The sequence below is a fragment of the Sardina pilchardus genome, chromosome 6 (genome assembly GCF_963854185.1).
Source record: "Sardina pilchardus chromosome 6, fSarPil1.1, whole genome shotgun sequence".
Classification (NCBI taxonomy): domain Eukaryota; kingdom Metazoa; phylum Chordata; class Actinopteri; order Clupeiformes; family Clupeidae; genus Sardina; species Sardina pilchardus.
Genome location: NC_084999.1, coordinates 21,609,756 through 21,633,565, shown reverse-complemented (window position 1 = coordinate 21,633,565; position 23,810 = coordinate 21,609,756). Strand labels below are relative to the sequence as shown.

Genomic DNA, 23,810 nt, shown 5'->3' with positions numbered 1-23,810 from the left:
ATGGAAAGGTGCAGGCCTGTTTCCTGTCTTACTGAACAAATGTGTTTTACAGGTTACACAATACTCTTCCGGAGGCGTATCACAACAATTGTCAAGACAAGTCCAAGTAAGACCATGCAATTTATTTATTTATATTTATTTATATAGTTTATTTATACCACATTTCAGATGCTGTGTAGAAGGTTTTAAGACCTGGGAGGATTATGTCAAAAAAACATTTGGAATGTGAATGTTAGATAGAGTGAGCATATTTTGTACTGCTCTGTGGTACATCTACTCTGATCACTTTGTCTATAATTATCTTGGGTAACACTTTATATTAAGACACACATATTCACCATTAATTAGCTGCTTACTAACATGTACTGTATGTATATTAGTAGCATACTAGCCATTTGTTAGTCATTATTAGTTACTAATTAAAACCTATTAGCACTTGTGGTTTAGTGTCTAGTTCAGTTTGAATAGACCATCTTTGATAAGTATTATTAGGGGTGAATAACTGTTCTTGTGGTACTACCATCTTTCAAGCCCTATACTGAGCCATGTATATTTAAGTCATGATTCATAGGCAACAACCTATTTAGTAACTATGAATAAGGGGTAATTAGGAGCTTACATAGGGGAAATTCTTAATTAAGAGTCTAGTAGAATAAGGTCTTGCAGAATAAGGTATTAATTAGTGACTTATAATGACTAACAAATGGTCAGTATGCTACTAATACACATGTTAGTAAGCCGCTAATTAATGGTGAATATACATGAGAGTCTCAATATAAAGTGTTACCTTATCTTGTGATGCTAACCATCTGTCAGGGCAGACACGTGTTGCAATGTCCTGCACACAATCTTTCAAGTGATAGTCAGACCTGAATTAATAAGTAACCAATGTTATTAACATGTACTTCACAGTCATGTACATGTATCTCCTTATTTTGTTTATGGAGTGTAGTAAAAGGCAAGTGTGATAAGTCAAAATGGGTCATTGGTTCAGAGCAAAACCAGAAGAGTATACTGCCCCACCTTTGGTTGTCCACTTTCCAAAAAGAACACAAAAGACTCCTCTATAATAGTCTCTCTTCATTGGTTTGTTGAATCATCCAGATTTAAAATGAAATCCATCACTCTTGCCCTATAACCACTGGATCAGCACTATCCTAATAGAACACTATGATCACTCTCACTCTGTGTCACTACCTAATATGAGCGCATACGCACTTTTACACTGATGATTTTGGTGACATGAAGTGCTCCTGGATGGTCCGCTCACTCATAACAGTCAAAAAGACACTTTTCATCCTCAGTGAATTGTTCAGTAATTGTTCAGTTAAAATAGGCCTACATGTTTATTTTACTGCATGAATCAGAGTGTGCATATGTTTCTGCATGGTTGCATTTTACAGGAGCGGCACAATTGTCATGAGTCAAGTCATGATGTCATACGAGGAACAACACAGACAAAATCTCAAATTGCAACATAATCTCTGTTACTGATATCATAGATATGTAGTAGCCTTCATTTAAACTAATCATTCCACAATAATGAAGGGCTATTTCCTGTCAATACTGAACAATGTTGTTGAACAAGTTTACACCGGACATATAAGATGTGATGAAATCACATGATGCAAGACAAAACATGACACGTTTGTTTAGTTATCCCAAGGCAAGTGCTGTGTACTGGGCTTCAGATCGCAGAACACAGAAATGTTATTCAGTCTACATTTATGGCTTACAATTCCAGCACAACTAGTGTTTTCTACACAATTGTAGTAACTGCTTTTGGCCACCGCATGGCAGTGTTGTATTACTGCACTGTAGGTCAATCCTGCAGAAACCATTGGTGAAAAATAATCAAGCAAAAATGACTGATAGTCAAAAAACCTTTTGTATTGTTAATTAAAGCAGATATTACAACCTTACTGTAGAAAACTGTAGAAAACTGTAGGCACAGTTTCATCAACATTTGTTTCCCATGATAGGGCCAACAAACCTAGACATCACATGCTCACCAATAACAACAACGGCAATACAATTATACTGCATAATGTTGATAACCTTTATTGGAGGCAGTTGATGCACTGCTATGCAAGCAATAGATGTGCCATGCTTCCCTCTGCAGACCTCATTGAGGTCGTCAGGCCTGGCTCAATAAGTAACCTATGCTATATTATACAGCTATGTATTTGGGAGTGTCAATGTCATGGGGAAACTGCTAAGTGAATGCTGTTAAACTGGGTTACTGGATGAGAGAAACCCTGCAATGAGAGCAAAACCTGGAATGCATCTTTTTGGCACCTATTAATTTGGGTGAAATGGAAATGGTTGTTCCTTTGTTTAAGAGGAACTGACTCTTCAGATTGTCTGAAAACATGATGACACATTTCCTCACAGAACAGCAAGACCAAAACCTCAGAAAGTTCCATTTACATCAACAAATTACTACAATTTAACTTAAATAACTGGATGTAAATTTGTCTTTTTTGCATTTATAAATTTGCATTTTTGTGGGCATATTATTATTATTATTATTGTGGTCGTTGTCATCTTGTGAAAAGAAAGTCTATGCGGGTTACCTCCTTTTGTGTCCATTAACAGTAGCTTCTGCTGCTTTAGGTAGCCTAATCGAACTTCTAGAATAGGCCTTTATTGTCATTGCCACAGGTACAGGTATTGTCATTGTCACAGGTACAATGCTTTCCCATCAGTGCATCATTCAGGAGTCTATATGTCAAAAAAATGTATGTAGACACATAAAATAGCATTAGCAGCATACCTAAACACACACAGTCATTACTCTGGGTTGTCTAGGAACCGTCTCTAGAGTGTCACAGAAGTGTAATGATGTTTTAAGCATTGTCAGTGGCATAAAGTAGCGATTTACTTTCTCATAGCAAGCGTGTGCCCAAGGCAATCCCTATATGCTATTTTATTGTAAATGCATACTGTCATAACCTTGGCTCTCTGACAGAGAGAATGATATATGACCATGTGGGACCAGTGCTTTGGCGTACTGACCTACTGAACCCTTTTAACCACTGCCTTTGTGAGGTGAGATCACAGTGAGCATGCTGGCTATGGTATGCCTGCCCACAAGTGTGTCATTTGTTCTCAATTCGTTCGTTCAAGCTAAATGTTGCATCCAGTGCACAAGAGGCCGAGTTTGTTGGTCTCGTTCTCTCCTTCAGAGAACTAGTTAGCTGAAGAGATAAAGCAAGAGAACAGTGTGCTCATCACATCCATATTACAACGTGGCCAATGCAACGCCAGCCCAACTAGGTCAAACATGGCACAGCATCAGAAGACCACAGGTTCAGGCTGAGCTGTCATTAAGTGACAGGACAGTGACAGGACAGGAAAGGCAGTTAAAAGATCCGAGATTCAAAAGCCAAAGTGAAAGCTTTGGGCTGATAGAACGGATTAGGGTGCAATACCACTTTAGTGTCACCCTTGGTGAATCGTAAACATGTTGTGTGTCTCATGTAGCAGCACATACAATATTGGAAATCTTTACATTATAGTGTACAACACTACTGTTTATATGTTCTTGGCAATATGTATCAATATGCCACTCCAGACACACTCCTCCTTATATTAATTACACTAACTAAAATGGAGTGTCCCAGTCCCTTTCACATCAGGAGAGATGGAATTGAAACATTTCAAAGTAAAATCCATTTTACTGTAATGAATAATTGTGCTGTTTTTTCTGTATGTGTGACTGTGTGAGGAATATTCAAATTAAGGGCATGAGCTGGCTGACAGAGGGGTGTCACAAAGGTGACCATTTGCGCTTGAAACAGATAGAGGCAGCCATAAACATTTGTTTGAGATTTGCATTCATGACTTGTTTATTTTGTTCAGTTCCTTCATCACATCTCTCTCATCATGACCAAACAATATATTTCTTGTCATTTGCATTTATGGTGTCTTTGTGGGGGGTAATTTCACTTTATGTCTCTCTCTGTTTTTTTTTCTTTGATAAGTTCCTCAATGTCTTTATGTACACAACACGGGTGTTAGATATACACTGAATGTAAAAATCTTCCTTTGGGATCTGGGGTAGCATGCAGTAGCCAGAAATGTGTGGGTTCAATTCCCAGCTTCCATCATCCACCATTTACTGATATATTACTGATACACTGAAGCTGATATATTGACATAATATACAGAGTCAAATCACTTAAAAAACAATATTCATGAAGTATTTTAAATGTTAAGATATATTGGTTTTCTGTTTTATTTTTCAATTCAACTGGGTCATTCATATACACAACACTTTTTTTTTGCCCCAATTTATCATGAGCTGAACTCAAACATCTGAGACTTTCTCTATACACACAAGGCATATTTCTCTCAAATATTGTTCACAAATCTGTCTAAATCTGTTAGTGATCACTTCTCCTTTACCGATATATTCCATCCACCTCACAGGTGAGGCATATCAAGATGCTGATTACACAGCATGATTATTGCACAGCTATGTCTGGCTGAGGCTGGTCACTGTAAAAGACCACTCTGAAATGTGCAGTTCCATCTCACAGCACAATGCCACAGTTGCACATTTCGAGGCGTGCAATTGGCATGCTGCTTGCAGGAATGTCCACCAGAGCTGTTGCCCATGACTTTAATGATCATTTCTCTACCATAAGCCCTCTCCAAAGGAGTTTAAGAGAATATGGCAGTTCATCCACAACCGCAGACCACGTGTAACCACACCAGCCCAGGACCACACCTTCACATTCCCACAGCATCTTCACCTCTATGATCGTCTGAGATATTTTGAGATGCAACAATCAGTTTGCATAACCAAAGAATTTCTGCACAAACTGTCAGAAACCGTCTCAGGATAGCTAATCTGCATGCTAGTCGTCCTCATCGTAACCGACTTTAATTGAAGAGGTGTTCTCTTCACAGATGAATCCCCTTTTTCACTGTACAGGGAAGATGGCAGCGTACATGTATATGACATCGTGTGGTTGAGCAGTTTGCTGATATCAATCACATGGCCTATGGTTGTGGTGGGGTTATGGTATGGACATGAGTGTTTTGTGGACAATGAACTGCCTTTTATTGATGGCATTTTGAATGCACAAAGATACCATGACGATCACGAGGCCCATTGTTGTGCCATTCATCCACGACTGTCCCGTCATGTTGCAGAGTGATAATCCATGGCCCCATGTTGAAAGGATCTGTACACAATTCCTGGAGGCTGAAAACACATCACCCATTGAGCAGATTTGGGATGCTCTGGATTGGCATAAATGACAGCATGTTCCAGGTCCAATATCCAGCAACATTCCACAGCCCACAATCAACAACCTGGTCAACTCTATGCGAAGGTGATGTGTTGCACTGCGTGAGGCAAATTATGTCCATATACAGTATGTGTATGTGAAGTGCCTTTTTCCATCTAAGGAACATGGCTGTGCCCAGTGTTAGCCCAGCAGAGTGTGCAAAAGTCCTTGCCAATGCATGTGACATCTCACCTTGAGTACTGTAGTTCCATTTTGTCTGGAATCCCTAATAAGCTAGCTGCTACTCCACTGGCTCCAACTCATCCAGAATTCTGCAGCAAGGATTGTGACGTGCTCCAAAATCCACTAGCCATGAAACACCATTGCTTATGCAACTGCACTGGCTTCCAGTTGCCTACAGAATTCATTTCAAAGTCCTGCTCCTGGCAAACATGTCTCTACACAATTATACCGCCATCTACCTCACTGACCTCCTAGAGACTGAGATCCTCCTCAGCAGGCCTACTGCATGTCCTTAGTGTGAACCTCAGCACCCTGGGAGTAAGGGCTTTTAGCTACAGTACATTGCCCCAAAGCTGGAATTCACTGCCTTACATCAGACACTGTGACTCAAGTACTGACTTTAAACCTATATTCAAGATACTGTATCTTATGGACTGACTGACTAACTGACTGAATTTTATTTTCATTTTTATGGAATAAACTGAATAATCTGTCACCTGAAATAGTACTATCTTAAAAGACTGTTTATATTTATATTAAATGAAGGAAATAGAAGGTGAAAATATAGCCTACACTACAAAAATAGTATAAATAGATATCACATGCATGGAGACATGTCATATTCCAAACTTGTTCCCTTTCCCTTTTTATGGCAACATAAGTTTAAACCATCCGAAAGATCTAGCCTAGTGACAGGAAGTTTTTGGGGAAGAGAACAAACTCTGTGTAATCGACCTGATTCTATAGTCGTTGTTCGGTATTTGGCCAAATTAACCTACCATATAATATTCGGCATTTTTGAATCCATGAAATTAACCAAAATCTGTCATTTGCTATTGACAACTGACCCCAGTATCAGATCGAATTACATCGCTACAAATTCTGAAGTTTCAAAAAGAATCAAAACGGTTGGCTTAAAGAAAACCTGAACGCCCTGCAAGGGTTAAACAGTTTTATTTATATGTCAAAGTAATGGGTGCAATGCAAAATCAATAATATTGTGATACATATAGGACATCTCATGTGAATAAAAAACATTCTATAAAGGAGTGCCTTTCTCTTTTTTTGACAGTTTCCCTTACAGAAATGTCAGAGTTGCCGCAACTTTGCAGCAAGGTCATATTTTCACATGCAAATTGGGTTTCTGGCAAACAAATGTGGTTAGCCTTTGGCAATGTTCCATCAAATTTGCAGCAATGTCATATGTAAATTAGATTCATCGCCAGAAGTTCCCTGGAAGTGTGACATTATTGGCTAACTGGTGGCAAATCACTGGTGAACACATTTGCCACTAGTGGCAAACTAGTGGCAAAGTTCTGTACAATTATTTTACACACATGCACACTGAAAATCAATGTTCAATAGTAATTGAATGAGAGATGACATAATTACAATTACACAAATACACTTACATTTTTAAAAAATGATTTACTCTAAGATTATAGTAATCTAACAATACAGTCATTTTATTTTAGGTGCAGTAAAGCTGCAGGAGTTCACAAAATAGGGCTAGGCTTGTTTGCATGACATAACAGGCATTATTCCATCCCTGCATCAAGCTCAGATCCTCCGTCTCAGCATAAATATGCTTTGCTGTGTTTAAGATTGGCAGTCCTAAATCTTTGCCAGTCTAAACAAACAACAACCATAAATTCCCCTGTTGAAATTAGAAAAAGAAATTGAACTGAAAATGCAACCACAAACAGCACAGAACAAATGTGATCTATCTATCAACTTCTGAAAATGTCTTCAAAGTTATTTGCGATGAGTAAATATAGATTAATAAATATAAATAAGAAATGGCTGTTTCTCTATTCTTGTTGGAGTACAGACAGGACAGATATAGCAGAGTACATCTCTAAACAAAAAAGTGTGTTTAAAACTCAATTCTTCTTCTCCCCTCCTGCTTTCTCATTCTTCTTTTCTTGGAAGATCTTTCCATTTGGATGTGTTGTCCACCTCAGTGTGGTGCCTTCTGGCATCCCCGTCTTCCACAGTCTCTGATGAATCTGAAGAACATTACAGCTTTTTACATGATGAATGAAGATTGCTCATCATCTACAAGAAACATCTTTTTTTTGTGCACTCATGAGTCATTCTATAAACTGTAATTGGGTTGTTAACAACTTTTGTAAATGATATGATGTCAACACAACAGGCTTTATGTGGCGATGTCAACACAAAAGGATTTGTGTTTTTTTGTTTGATGCTGTTTTTGACGCACCTCCTTTAAAATGGCCTCCTGCACAACGGGGTCCTCCATGTTAACTCTGGCCTGGATCTCGACTCTTACCATCTTCACCTTTTTAGGGACTAACACAGGGCAATAAATACATCAAATGTCAAGGAAGAGGTAGCTCACTGCAAATAACCCTTTATAACACGTAAATGATCTGTTTACATTCTTGTTTTTATTATTTAATATTCATTCAATGATATTGATATTACAAATATAGCCGCAAGCGGCGATGTCGGGCCCGAGCACTGGTGCTGGTGCACAGTCATGTTGGATCTCCAAGATCTCCAAAATGGGCTTGGAACCTTAGTTCCAGTGAAAGGAACTCTGAATGCTTCAGCATTAGCCAAGAGATTTTGGACAATTCCATGCTCCCAACTTTGTGGGAACAGTTTAGGGATGGCCACTTCCTGTTCCAACATGATGACTGTGCTACAGTGCACAAAGCATAAAGACATAAGTGAGTTTGGATGACAGAGTTTGTTGTGGACGACTGGCCTACATAGAGTCCTGACCTCAACCCAATAGAACACCTTTGGGATGAATGAGAGCGGAGACTGAGAGCCAGTCTATGAGGGCCACTGTCTTTGCTACCTCCTCTTATACTGCCTCCCAGCTACATCTCCTTGGCCTTGGTCGCTGAGTCTCATACTGCATACTTCCATGAATACATTTGCATGCAGAGCCCTGTGTGCGCTGTGTGCTAGCTGGCGTTAGCACAGCGAACACCAACTCGGCAAATATGAGAAAATGCGTTCTGAACATAGCCCCAGGTTGGACTGACATATGACAGATACTGAGATAGACTGGAGATGATCAAAGGTGAAATGGACAGATGTTGGATATTTATCATCAATTCAAGCTCTCTTTTTTGGGTAAATCCAACCCGAGCTGCAGGAGATTGAATTTTGCCCTGCATCTCAGACTAGAAACCTGCACATTTATTCCTGTCTACATTTGCTGGAACCAATGCACCCGGATCATTGGTCTGATTGGTTGAAGGAATATCCAAATGCGTACAGAGTCATTTGAACTATGGCCATTGATCACGCCTCTTGTGCAGTAGAAATACAGACTCCCCAGACTAATGTTCAATCTCAAAAGATTGAGTTTAGTCTGGTGATAGCCAGAAAAAAAATGATGCCACTTGAATGTCTTCCTTACCTATCACAGTGATGTTTGTTGCTGAAGACGTCATATTCCTCTGGGTTTTACTATTGTATGCCCAGCAGCTGTAGGCACCACTCTGACTGGTCTGAACGTTGTCCAGTCTGAGTTCTGGTCCCTCTCTGCCCAGCAGGGTTCCGTTCAGAGCCCACTGGACCTGGGCAGCAGGGTTGGACTCAGAGGAGCAGGACAGGGTGATGTCAGAGCCTACACTGTAGATTGAGGCTTCAGGTGTCACTGAAACCACAGCACTATCTGGGCCGTCTGTAATTATAATGACACATTACATTTCATCATCATTTTGATATGTATCTATATACAAAGGCAAAGCACAGCGTTTGCTTTCTGCGCAGGAAAACTCTGTATCAGCGCTTTCTTTGCACACCCAGTCGTGAGTGTTGGGCTTTGCTAGCTCCTTCAAACTTTGCAAACTCAGCTGGGCGATGTTGTTTCAAGTTTCAAGTGCAGCGCACAGGTGCATTTGACCGGTATAATATTGGCATGTCTCAGACTGAACGGCTGGATGCCAGTCATGGTCGATCACAAGAAAAACGGCCAATTCTGGTCACCAACCGATCAATCGGTGTATCTCTAATTAATAATATGAAAATTCTCTGTGAAAAGTAAAGTGTACCTGGCAACAATAATTTGTGCATAAGAAAAAATCTATGAATAAGTTATGTAACATGTACATTTAACACTTTTCAATGAATTCTGTAGGCTACTTACAGTGAATTGTCAGATGGACAGAGCTCGTTTGGTTACTGGCACTATTCGATACTTCACACTTGAATGGCCCATTATCATATCTAGTCACATTAAATATAGTGAACTTTCTGTTTTTTAGCAGAACTCCGTCACTTCCTGTGATAGCAGTACTCCTGTTAAACCATCGAAATGAGGGATTGGCACCAGAGGCAGAGCATGTGAGAGTGACAGAATCGTTGAACTCCATCAGCTCATTCTGGTCGGCTTCTGCTGTCACTCTTGAGATTCTCTCTGAAGATGAAATAAAACATGGATCACTGTAGTAGAGTTGTTGGAGCACAATACATGACAGTAAAAGTAATGGATAATGGTTTTCCAAGGCAACTAAACATGTCACACAATTAAGGTCTTGGGTGGAATTCCTTACACCATGCACACCATGCTCATGTTCTATGTTGAACTAATGGTGAGAAATAAGTACAATCTTGAGAGCCAATTGAGGCACTCGCCATGCCGTGGCGAGTGAAACAAGGTAGGCCTACTCGTATTTCATGATATCCCTGCACACAAGTTGCAGTGTTTTGCCTAGGCTCGCTCCGATATAGTCCCAAGTTAATACCTGTCTAGGAAATTGCTTCGCCTTAATCTGCATTGGCATTTGTAATTGTCTGTAAGGCCAGGATCTTTGCAGTGAGACAGTCATGTGCCCCCCCCCCCCCCCCCTCCCCATCTCAAACAAAGGGCATTCTTCACTACACAGGGTGCCAGGCTTACATAATTATCATACAGTGAAAATTCACGCAAAAGTAACTGGTTTGATGGTCACTTGGTCACCCAGAAATAGTTCCGGGTCAAAGAATCCAACCAAGGGTGGCCTGGCTACCTTTGTAGTCCCTAGTTTGGGAATGTACAGTATGATCACAAGTAGTTTGTCCCAATTAATGTCAAATTAAATTTGAGCTAGCTTCCAGTCTACCTTTGGACATACAGTATGCACCACATATGAGAAAATGCTTTGTGAATACAGGCCCAGGTTGGACATATGACAGAAACTGAGATTGACTGGAGATGGTTAAAAGGTGAAACAGACAGATGTGGGATATTTATCATAAATTCAACACCTCCTTGTCTCTTCATAAAAAAGAATATGCCACTTGAATGCCTTCCTTACCTATCACAGTGATGTTTGTTGCTGAAGACGTTATATTCCTTTGGGTTTTACTATTGTATGCCCAGCAGCTGTAGGCACCACTCTGACTGGTCTGAACGTTGTCCAGTCTGAGTTCTGGTCCCTCTCTGCTCAGCAGGGCTCCGTTCAGAGCCCACTGGACCTGGGCAGCAGGGTTGGACTCAGAGGAGCAGGACAGGGTGATGTCAGAGCCTGAGCTGTAGATTGAGGCTTCAGGTGTCACTGAAACCACAGCACTATCTGGGCCGTCTGTAATATTAATGACATGTTACTGTACATTTCATCATCATTTTGATATGGTATCTATATTTAGAGTTGCAAATATACTTAGTTCAATGGAATGGGTCTTTGCTCTAATTGCAAAATGTTTACTCCTCTGATTACAGGCTAATGAGTTCTTAATAGCTATAGAGAATACAGTTGTGTAATAATTAACTCTTTGGATTTTTTTTTCACGGTGTTCGCTTTCTGCGCATAGAAAAACTTGGTATTAGCACTTTCTTTGTACATCTAGCACAGTCACCACCCGATCAATCGGTGCTTCAATAACATGAAAACAGTCAGTGAAAAGCTAAATGTGTTTGGCAACAATCATTTGTGCATAAGAAAAAATCTGTGAATAAGTTATGTATCATTAACATTTAACACGTTTCAATGATTTCACTTACAGTGAATTGTCAGATTGACATCAGAGCTCATTTGGGAGCTGACAGTATTCCATACATTACACTGGAATGGCCCTTTATCATGTCTAGCCACTTTCAATATAGTGATCTTGCGCTTGTCTAGCAGAACTCTGTCACTTCCTGTGACAAGAGCACTCCTGTTAAACCATTGAAATAAGGGAGAGGTTCCAGAGGCGGAGCATGTGAGAGTGACAGAGTTGTTGAACTCCATCAGCTCATTCTGATCGGCTTCTGCTGTCACATTGGAGATTTTCTCTGGAGATTAAACACAACATGGATCACATTAGTAGAATTGTTGGAGCATATCATGTGACAGTAATGGTAATGGATAATGGTTTTCCAAGGCAACTAAACATGTCACACAATTACAGTCTTGGGTTCCATATGTTCTATGTTGAACTAATGGTGAAAAATAAGTAAAACCTTGAGAGCCAATAGAGGCACTGCCACTGTTGCACAGAGATTGTCCTTGCTGTGGTGAGTGAAACAATGTACTCATGTGTTGCATGATATCCCTGCACCTAAGTTGCAGTGTTTCGCCCCCGACCTGTCTAGGAAATCGCCTCATCTTAATCTGCATTGCCGTTTGTTTTCCTCTGAAAGGTCAGGATCTTTGTAGTTAGACAGTCATGTGCCCCCCCCCCCCCCTCCCCCCATCTCAAACAAAGGCCATTCTTCACTAGGGTGCCAGGCTTACGTAATTATCATACAGTGAAAATTGACCCAAAAGAGAGACTGGTTTGATGGTCACTTCTGAAATCTCTGTAATTGTATGTTGTGATTATAACACATTCTTGTTTGGTCTTGAAGCAATACTTGTAATGTGGGCAACAGCCTGATAAAGGTTTCATTATAATCTAATGCTTGGACAAGTGCATCTGCCAAATATGAGAAAATGCTTTGAGAATAAGGGGCCCTGCAGATTGTACTGACATTTGACCGAAACTGAGATTGACTGGAGATGATTAAATGTGAAACAGACAGATGTGGGATATTTATCATCAATTCAACACCTCCTTCTCTCTTCTTCAAGAAAATATGCCTGAATGACTTCCTTACCTATCACAGTGATGCTTTGTGGTGATGATGGTTTATACCTCTGAGTTTTACTATTGTTCGCCCAGCAAATGTAGGCTCCACTCTCGTGGTCCTGAACGTTGTTCAGGTGTAGTTCTGGTCCCTCGCTGCTCAGCAGGGTTCCATTCAGAGCCCACTGGAACTGGGCAGCAGGGTTGGACTCAGAGGAGCAGGACAGGGTGATGTCAGAGCCTGCACTGTAGATCGAGGCTTCAGGTGTCACTGAAACGTTAGAACTATCTGGGCCATCTGTAATTATAACGGCACATTACATCTCATCATCGTTTTGATATGGTATCTACTGTTCAGTACATTTAGAGTTGCCAACATAATTAGTTCACTGGGAGGGGTCTTTGCTCCAATTGCAAAATATTGATTCCTTTGAGGGTTATGGGGTTCATGTGTGTTCTTAATAGCTTAACAGAGTACACATTTAATTGTATGGCTCTAGTTGTGTAACAATTAACTCTTGGGATTTATTATGTCAACAATGACAGAGAAACAGTTCAGATTTCATTCCAAACTTTGCTTCCCTATGGGTTGTCTGCATAAAGTTGGCATTATATTGAAATTTAATCCATTCGTAACATTAATAATATGAAACCTCTCAGTGAAGAGCCAAGCGTGTTTAGCAACAATCATTTGTGTAAATTGAAAATTCTGCACTTACAGTGAATTGTCAGATTGACATCAGAGCTCATTTGGTAGCTGATAGTATTCGATACATTACATTTGAATGGCCCATTATCATATCTAGTCACATTCAATATATTGAGGTTGCCCTTGTTTAGCTCAACTCTGTTACTTCCTGTGACTTTATCACTCCCGTTTAACCACTGAAATAAGGGAGAGGTTCCAGAGGCAGAGCACGTGAGAATGACAGAATTGTTGAACTCCACCAGCTCATTCTGATTGGCTTCAGCTGTCACGTTGGAGATTTTCTCTGGAGGTTAAATACAACACGGATCACTTTAGTAGAGTTTTTGAAGCAGATGATAGCTCAAAGAAGACAAGGGTCTGATGGTTGCCAGACCACGTCTCATTTGAGAAGTGGTAGGCGCTAGCCAGGCTAGGTCCCAGCAGCTTTGTGAATAGGATTTAAGAAAACTCAGATAAAAACAATAATTGTTTTTTTTAGGGATGCTCTTAACGGTAATTGACATGTGACCGAAACTGAGATTGACTAGAGATGATTAAAACAGACAGATCTCTCTTCGAACAGAAAATATGACTGAATGTCTTCCTTACCTATCACAGTGATGCTTTGTGGTGATGATGGTTTATACCTCTGGGTTTTACTATTGTTCGCCCAGCAAATGTAGGCTCCACTCTCATGGTCCTGAACGTCGTTCAGTTGTAGTTCTGGTCCCTCGCTGCTTAGCAGGGTTCCATTCAGAGCCCACTGGAACTGGGCAGCAGGGTTGGACTCAGAGGAGCAGAACAGGGTGATGTCAGAGCCTGCACTGTAGATCGAGGCTTCAGGTATCACTGAAACGTTAGAACTATCTGGGCCATCTGTAATTATAATACCACATTACATTTCATAATCATTTTGATATGGCATCTACAGTAGAGCTGCCTACATACTTAGTTCACTGGGAGAGGTCTTCGCTCCAATTACAAAATGCTGATTCTTTTGACGGTGATATGCTTATGTGTGTTCTTAATAGCTTTACAAATGTAATTTTATGGCTGCGATAGTTGTGTAATCTTGGGATTAATTATGTCAAACCTTCATTAATTTATGCTTTGGTGGCTCTGTTGATGACAGACACAGGCCAGATTTCATTTTTAATTTTGCTTTCTTGCATAATGTTTGCATTATCTTAACATGTAATTCACGCATAGCATTACTCATGTAAAGAACTCAGTGAAAAGCAAAGCAAGTTTGACAACAATCATTTGTGCTTCGAGGAGCATTTCACCCATTTGCATTAAGCTTGATATTGTTAGAAACCCAGTCATACTTTTGAATGGTCGTGCATACATCGCTCATTTTCATCTTAGATAGGAGAAAAAGGCGGAAATGTACTTTTGGATCATGTGAATGAAAGCCAACAACTCCCAGAACTCTGCGCCTTTCACTGCTCTTTGCTGCCATACCAAGCCACACTCCCAGGAAGGAGCAGCACACAGAGGGACTCATTAATGTAACATTTTGGCTTTAATGAGGATTCTAAAATTAAAACAATCGTTGTTTTTTGTTGCACTCAATCTTGTGGTCAAATATCAAAGGTCCTGTTTTTCATATTGAATGTTTCAAACATCACTAGTTTGCAAAAATCATTAGGCTACTTGTTCACACAAAAGTGAAATCTTTCACATTTCTATTGCAGATGTCCGGCAAGTTGACCGCATACTGAAGGCTAGCATACCCAACATTAACAAACATAGTATCACTAATAGGCCTACTAATTTGTGTGATTATTTGTGAGTAACATTACGTTAGGCTTCTGACCCTCAAGCCGATTTCACGAGAGCCAGTCCACCCCAGCTGTAGTAGGCCCGGGCTAGGGTTCCTCGACAGCCAGGTCTGCAGGCCTCCTGTTCCTTGCTGTATTAGGGCTCGTATAGGTAATCATGAGCATCAGATTCACACACCAGATCTTCAGAATCCCCATTTACCAGATCAGTTTCAAAATTACCATCCGCCATCGTAGTTACGTATCAGCTTTCTCCGCACACCACAGGCCTAGCCTGTTAGCTTAGCTTAAAAGAAAGATGGCGGATATTGGCTTTAGTTTCTCCAATTGAAATCCCACCTACTGATCTGAAATAGGAAGGAGTGTTTGTAGTATCACCCCCTCGACAAAGATGTGACACTTCCTGCTTTCAATGACACAAAATGACAATTTTATAGCCTATCATTGAAAGCAGGAAGTGCAACACTGAAATCCTTATTTCTCCCGTCTCAGGGGAAACTGAGGGAATGATGGACGCCCAGTCAAAAACCTAACTGGGTTTCTAACGATACAAAGCTTAATTAATTAATGCAAATGGGTGAAGTGTCCCTTTAAGAAAAAAATATCTATGAAATAGTTAAGTAACATGTACATTTAACATGTTTCAATGAATTCTGCACTTACAGTGAATTTTCAGATTGATATCATTGCTCATTTGGTTACTGACACTATTCGATACTTCACACTTGAATGGTCCATTATCATATCTAGTCACATTCCATATAGTGAAGTTTCTGTTTTTTAGCAGAGCTCTGCCACTTCCTGTGATAACAGTACTCCTGTTAAACCATTGAAATGAGGGGAAGGTTCCAGAGGCGGAGCATGTGAGAGTGACAGAATTGTTGAATTCCACCAGCTCATTCTGATCGGCTTCTGCTTTCACATTGGAGATTTTCTCTGAAGATTAAATACAACATGGATCACTTAGTAGAGGTCTTGGAGCAGAGCACAGCTCAAAGAAGACAAAGGTCTGATCTATCTGATCTGTGATGTGAACACTTAATGTGTTTAAAACATGACAATTAATACTAATGTGTCACTGCACATGACTATCATCACAAGACTTAATAGATTGTGTGGGCTTCTCATGGAACATAATTATTCAATAGATCTAACCGCAAATTAAGTAATTATTCATTTCATATCTGCAATGGTGGTGAACGCAATGGAAAGATTTGCTTAGTGTCTGAAAAATGTCAATGTTATCTTATTATGTAGATTAGATATTTATCTTGCCGTCATACGAAAAAAAAAACGTCTGATTGAATTAAACTTCTTGGAAAGGTGTGGACAAAGGAGAAGAATATCCCAAAACTGGCTAGATGCATGAATCAGTTTCACTTCCGTTGTGGTGTGTGCTCCTTGAATTCATTTTAGAATTATCCTGCTGGTACACATCAATTATTAAAATTTCTGCATCAATGCGTTTTATTTCGCATTGTGATGCAAATGATGATTTTCCACAGCCCTGGTATTGATGACAAATTTGTCCTGTAGCTAACACTCAAGGCTGGGATTATACTTGCCATTAGACCAAGCGTAAGCGTATGCGCCCGTGTGCGACCTGCTGTGTCCTGTGTACAGACTCGCTGCAGCATTACGCACCTTACTGGAGGTCTTCACCAGGGGGAGACTAGTAGCCTAATATCAGATGTGGATGTGGCCATGTGCCATTGTTTACTCTCACGATTGCCCCCAGCTTTGATGTCGATAATGCATCTTGCAGTCACTTTCTTTTGGCAATGATCGCCCCCTACTTTCTTGTCAGTATTGCATCTCGCGGACGCGTCGTGTTCGCTTGCGACGACGTGCACGACCGACGCACCAAACGACCGCAAAATACGCGAGGCAGCCATGATGCGTACACGAACGCGTTGTCTACAGCAAGTCTAACGGGGCAGTCACACGCTTGCGTCCGCCAACGTTCGTCCGTTGTTTTCCCATTCACTTTACATTGGCTGGACTTCATTTCATGCCGCACTGAATTGTGGGTCCGATGCGTTGCCTGAGATACGTTGCCTCCGCTAAAAAGTTGAGAAATGTTCAACTTTTGACGGATCGCGCAAGCGCCAGCCAATGAAATTCCGTGTATGCAAATTTTCGAACACTGACAAACCAATCAGTTCGCGTTTATGGAAATGTGACAAAATGAGGCATACGTTGGCGGACGCAAGCGTGTGACTGCCCCGTAAACGTGCCTTTACTGGAATTATCAAAATGTTGGAACTTAATGCTACCCTTAAATACACTGTTAACAGGGTTTTTGTTACCTTAACATGACATTTCCAAATTCAATTTGATGGTATATAACCTCATAACACGAGGAACGAAACATCTGCCATTGTCTGAGCAGCCCTCAGGCGATTACTGACCAAGCAGTTTTCTAGTTTTTCTTTTTTTCCCTTTTCCTTTTTACTTTTATGAGATGAGATGATTTTAGTTTTTTTAACCTTGTGAAGTGACCTTGGGTGTCATGAAAGGCACTTCGAATAAAATGCATTATCATTATTATTATTATTATTATTATTATTATTATTATTATTATTATTAATAATAATAATAATAATAATACAAGAAAATGCTATGTGAATATGGGCCTAGGTTTGACTGTCTTATGGCAGAGATTGAGATGAACTAAAAGGTGAAATGGACAGATGTGGGATATGTATAATCAATTCAACACCTCCTTCTCTCCTCGTAAAGAAAAATATGCCTGAATGTCTTCCTTACCTATCACAGTGATGTTTGCTGGTGATGATGGTCTGTACCTCTGGGTTTTATTATTATATGCCCAGCAAATGTAGGCTCCACTCTCATAGTCCTGAACGTTGTTCAGTTGTAGTTCTGATCCCTCTCTATCCTGCAGGGTTCCACTCAGAGCCCACAGGAACTGGGCAGCAGGGTTGGACTCAGAGGAGCAGGATAGGATGATGTTAGAGCCTGCACTGTGGATCAACTCTTCAGGTGTCACTGAAACTATAGAACTATCTGGGCCATCTGTAATTATAACAGCACATTACATTACAATTACAACTAGAAAAGCACTCAGAGAGCGCAGACCTCTGCCTAATAGACCTCTGAAGTTCGCCTACAAAAAAGCTACCATCTTTGCCCATATAAGGAGTTACGGTATCTGATGATTTTTCCTATGGGAAATTAACATGGGGATTTGGAATTATCACACCTGTTAAACTCTCGCGGGGATGACAAAATCGGAAATTCAGGTGTTTTCCTGAACACACTTTTGGCCTCTGCCTTCGAGAGGATACTGTGATCTCCGGTGCGCGAAGGCGGCAGACTTTGATTTTTGCTACCCCAGAGCTAACCTGCGATGCAACTTGCCATTCAGTTAGTTAGCCAATTAGCTCTGGGGTAGCAAAAATCAAAGTCTGCCGCCTTCGCGCACCGGAGATCACAGTATGCACAAGAAGGCAGAGGACAAAAGTGTGTTCAGGAAAACGTCTGCATTTAAGACTTTATCGTCCCCGCGAGAGTTTAACAGGTGCGATAATTCAAAATCCCCATGTTATTTTCCCATAGGAAAAATCGCCAGATACCGAATTTCAAAGATGGCAGCTTTTTTGTAGGCGAACTTCAGAGGTCTATTGTTCTTCCTAGGATGTCATACATTTGAACCTAACCTATTAAGATCGCCACCACGTGGCCATACCATGCCATTACATCGCTAAGCGAAAAAACATAAATGGCTCTAGAATCCCGACGGTGATACGGATCACTCCCAAAATGTAATAGTTTCTTGGGTCATTTCTGACCTTCCCTAACAATTTCATTGAAATCCATCTTGAAATGTAATATATAGCATTAATAATATGAAAACTAAGTGAAAAGCAAAGTGTGTTGGCCAAGAATCAATTGTGCATAACACAAAAAAACAAAAACAACAATAATGTATCAATAATTAAATAATGTAAAATCATGTACATTTAACATACAGTATTTCACAGAATTTTGCACTTACAGTGAATTGTCAGGTTGACAGAGCTCTTTTGGACACTGACATTATTTGATACTTCACACTGGAATGGCCCATTATCATATCTAGTCACATTCAATATAGTGAAGGTCTTGTTGTCTAGCAGAACTCTGTCACTTTCTGTGACAACAGTACTCCTGTTAAACCATTGAAATAAGGGAGAGGTGCCAGAGGCAGAGCATGTGAGAGTGACAGAATTGTTGAACTCCACCAGCTCATTCTGGTCGGCTTCTGCTTTCACATTGGAGATTTTCTCTGGAGGTTAAAAACAACATGGATCACTGCAGTAGAATTGTTAATTGTCACATGGCAGTAATGGTAATGGATAATGTTTTCCCAAGGAAACTATGTCAGACAATTAAGGGCTTGGGTAGCATTCCTTACAGGGGTCCCTAAATACTGTAGTTTGGCCCAAGGGCCAAATCATGACAAGCATGCCAAACCAAGGGCCAAAACATTCATCCGCAAACATTTAAAAACTGAAAAATATAATCATCCTAACGCATGCACATTTGTATACCTGACTCGCACATTTTCATGTAATGCACCTCTGAAAGCAAACATTGCAACAATACACCTGCCCAGATGATACTGATACTATAAGGATTCTAGCATAGGACAAAAAACAAAACATCAACAAAAGTACAGTAATGGCCAACATGGAACTCAACATTTTAGAAATCTGAAAATATTTTGTCAATGTCAAAGATGGTGGATGTGAATAGATGTCAAAGGATGTTCAGAGAAAATTAGATTAACAAAGATTTGGACACTATTAAATAGTTTGCTTGGTTACAGTACAGATTGAATTGTTGCCTTGCTAGATAGTGTTAGATCACAAGTTATTCAACCATGGAATATATCACGTTTACAGTACATGTGTTGGCAAAATGAGATGTTTATTTTGTTCATTCTTTAGCTTGCTTGACTTTTACACATGCATATAAAGGCTAGTCTGGTTTTCACCATACTAAGCTCAATCTTTTAAGATTGAACATCTTGGGAGGCTGCGCTTTGTTTCTACTGCACAAGAGGCGTGATCAATGGGCATCATTCAAATGACTCCATACGCAATTGCCACGAGCGGGGCTAGTTGGTAAATTAAACTTTTTCCAAAGCTGGTCGATAGAATGGCAAACACATCCTTCTTCTGTTTGAACTGTTCCAGGGCAAGTTTTTGTTCTGTTTTCAAAGAAAAATCTTCCAAAACATAAGCGACAGCTACACAACTGCTGCTTCGCGTTGCTTAAGTTTCGTTATCATCACGTCACCGGCCAATAGCGTGCCAGGACTAGAGTATGGCCGTTTCTGATTGGAGCCAAAGGTTCTGGCAGTAAACAGAGGAGATAGATCTGCTGGTTTTCCAGCCTGAGCTGCCGGGCGAAATTCAAATTCCCCGGAAGTTCAGGCAGGGTTCACCCAGTCTACAGTACTGTATATAGCGGCTATAAAAGGGCACCATTACAATCAGCTGGAATTCATTGTTTGTTCAAATAAAAGGTAGGCTAAGATTCATCCTTAAACACCTGCCATTCTGGTGTTGTTGATCTGAATACTTTTTTTTACAGTTTTCATGAGTAAAGTTAACATAATTAGAGTGATGCGTTTGTGTAAAGGTGTTTGCCACATTGCTTAAGCCAAATTAAATACAGTATAGGTATCAATCAGGATAGTAGTTCAAATCTGACCGTGATTTTTTTCATGGCTCTCACCAAGCCCCACATGCGATTCAAGCAAACATTAGGCTAGACTAGGTTACATTGTTTTCAATTGGAATATCCCGACCCTAGGCCTACGCAATGTGAAGCGGTTGGTGTGTTGTGCGATGTTTAGAGCAGAACTTTTGTTGGATGACCTGTTTCTATTTCATGTCTGTCACTCTCTTTACTCTGCTATTTTGAACGAGAAATAGCCTAAGACGCACATCACAGAATCAATGTGGAGGTCATTGGTGCTCCACAACAGCTGTGGCCCTTTTCCACTATGGGGTAAAACTTTGGTGTCTGCGGTAAAGTCTCGGACTTGTTCTATTTCCTTGATTGAGGCCTGGCGGCCTCAGGTTGGCCCTGGAGTAGCAGCTGAGCCCAGAGCCCTAGAGAGAGATCTAGCTGAACCGAGGACTTTTGGAATGGAATATGATGCAACAATAAAACCGGAAGAAATGTAAAAACAGACCGTTAGTATTTGTTTAGGGTTGCCTATAAGTGACATTGTTTTTTTTCTGTGAAGAAAAACAATCTGAAGTTTTTGCAAAAAATATTGACCACCAGTTCCACTCTATGTTCACAGAGAACTAATTCCGCAGACTGTTTGCGATTGTTTGCAAACGTTCACTGAAAACTCAAGGCAAATGGAAAACTGTTGGCCTGTTGGCGAATTCGAACACACTTCAGAACTCCCTGAAAGAAGATCCAGGTGGGCGGGGCCAGACTGTGATGTTACAGCCAGAGACGGTTTATAAAGCGAGATGATTCATAAGAGGGTAAATTCTAGTTTCATTGTGTCATAGTGTTTGCAACTGCCACTCCCCTTTAGGAGGCAATCAGGAAGGGAATAAAGTAGTTTAATATGAGAAAACGGTGAAGTGTCCCTTTAAACAAAACAGGGAGCGCTCGATTTTTGCAAGCACGATTACAGGCTTTAGAGGGAGCTAGAGAACTCTGGATTTTTCTAAAACAGCCTATTTAATATTCTACTTCCAGAATCCCATGACAGTTGAAGCTAATATGACTCAAAAAATGCTGCTGACGGCAGCTTTAAATGTCCTTAAATGTCATCAATTTCATGTTTGCTCTGTGTCATTGCTAAGCACTGTTTAGAAGTTAGCATTGTTAGCTAATGTCCGATGTTACAGCTCCTCCGAAACAGAAAATCAAGGCCACGCACTAGAATAGAAGAATAGAATAGAATAGAATATATACTTTTTTGATCCTGTGAGGGAAATTCAGTTCTCTGCATTTAACCCAATTTAACCGAATTAGTGAACACACAGCACACACACAGTGAGGTGAATCACACAACCAAGAGCAGTGAGCTGCCTGCCCAACCAGCGGCGCTCGGGGAGCAGTGAGGGGTTAGGTGCCTTGCTCAAGGGCACTTCAGCCATGGTGGACTGGTCGGGGATCGAACCGGCAACTCTCCGGTTACAAGCCCGGTGCGCTAACCAGTACACCACGGCTGCCCACCCACTAGTATTAAAGAGACCCTATGCAACTTTTTCATAGTCATAAAATCGCTTAGAAATCGTTGTTTTGCTTGACTGACCAGTTTTATCGAAAACAGTAATATTTCCTCCCGCCCCCAGTGTCCCTATCCACTATTGCAACCTTACAACTTGTTCTGGAGAGGATCATTCCCTGTTTACATCTGGAAGGCTGAGACGCATAAAGAACAAGAAGAACCACGCTTGCAATTCATATACTTATATATAGCCTATATATGTATAAATATACACGCTAAAGCTGTCGGGGAAGCTCTGCAGAGAAATATGCAAGCATAAAACGAGCGAAAATGAAAAACGAAACCGAAACTTAAGATGAAATCGCCAATCCTGCATAGTTTCTCTTTAAAGACCAGGGAAAAGCCTTTGGGGAATGTTGCCTTACTCCATGCACACCGTGGTCTATGTTGAACTAATGGGGGAAAACAAGCAAAACTTTGAGAGCCAATGTACTTGATATCATGCACCTACACTAAATGAATAGAGTGGCGACTGATTTATATTAATAGAGGAATAAGAAAGGAGCATTTTCCAAAAAAAAAAATCTAATATCATCATGTGGGAGAAAACAGAGAGATAGACATAATGATACAACATTAATTTTAATTGATATGATCCGTTAAGTTCATGTAACACATGTCTATCATAAACTATCAAATATATTGCAATACTCCTTAGTTATGGTTCTTTACTCTTCTTAACTGGCAGATTTAGGAGAAACTCCTGAAAATAGTCTTATCTTTAGGATCAAAATTAGTTGGCAGAGACTATTTGCACCCGGGTGCAAATAATCAACATTACTATTTACACCCGGGTGCACATAATCAACATTACTATTTACACCGTGACCCGAGTGTAAATAATGAAATAATCAACATTACTATTTACACCCGGGTGTAAATAGTGTAATAATCAACAATACTATTTACACCCAATGTCTAACATCCATGTACCCTGTCAATAGGCCTGTGTATTTAGGCCTACCAGCTCTACAGTAGGCTAGGCCTAATTTAGTTTTTAACAGTTTTTAGCTGTTTTGCCATGTCTGCGTTACTTGGAAGTGATTCTACAAATATTAGGCTAATGAGTGGTCATGTGGTAGCTTGATCAAAGGCAAGCTATAGTTCAAAGAGTTGTTTTCTGAGTTGTCTTCCAGGCAGTGCTGCCACTGTTGACTTAAAGGCACTTAATCCTACTCCTAACCTTAACCCTAACCTTAACCCATGCCTAACCCCAGCGCCTTCCAGGCAGCGCTGCCTTGAAGACAACTTTGGGGGCTCAAAACACGAAGAAACCTTTCTACTCACAACTACTGAAGCCTACTTCTACTTAACTGTACTCATAACTGAAATAAAATTAGTCAATCTTTGACTGGTTCAAAAAGCACAAACTCTTATTTGGGTACTTTGGGGTTAACTGTAACCATTTTCTGAGGCTGTTGAAAACGCACCAAATCACACAATGTGGTCGTTTTGGGTGTCGTGGGTTGTAATAAAGGTTGTCGACGATCAAACTGACTACTTTTTTCATTCGTTTTAAGAGTTTAAAAGAAGAATTTCTAGTTGTCTTGCCAATCGCGCTCATAGTA

At 40.4% G+C, this 23,810-nt stretch overlaps 1 protein-coding gene across 1 annotated transcript; it reads right to left on the bottom strand.

The window, feature by feature from the left end:
- Positions 1-7,366: 7,366 nt before the first annotated feature.
- On the bottom strand, positions 7,367-15,201 carry LOC134083406 (carcinoembryonic antigen-related cell adhesion molecule 5-like). The gene is made up of 10 exons (XM_062539733.1): positions 15,192-15,201; positions 13,795-14,061; positions 13,217-13,489; positions 12,529-12,795; positions 11,512-11,724; positions 10,853-11,032; positions 9,652-9,885; positions 8,884-9,150; positions 7,708-7,796; positions 7,367-7,492 (listed from the first exon to the last, which is right to left on the bottom strand). The coding sequence occupies exons 1-10, from the start codon at positions 15,199-15,201 to the stop codon at positions 7,367-7,369; spliced, it is 1,926 nt and encodes a 641-aa protein (XP_062395717.1).
- Between the last annotated feature and the right edge of the window lie 8,609 nt (positions 15,202-23,810).

What these genes read in the sequence shown, in the direction of transcription:
- LOC134083406 (XM_062539733.1), bottom strand. An exon ending in ACAAAGCATCACTGTGATAG is followed by an intron (nt 11,725 to 12,528) that starts GTAAGGAAGTCA and finishes TTTAATCTCCAG; the next exon opens with AGAAAATCTCCAATGTGACA. An exon ending in TGATAAAGGGCCATTCCAGT is followed by an intron (nt 11,033 to 11,511) that starts GTAATGTATGGA and finishes TTAATATTACAG; the next exon opens with ACGGCCCAGATAGTGCTGTG.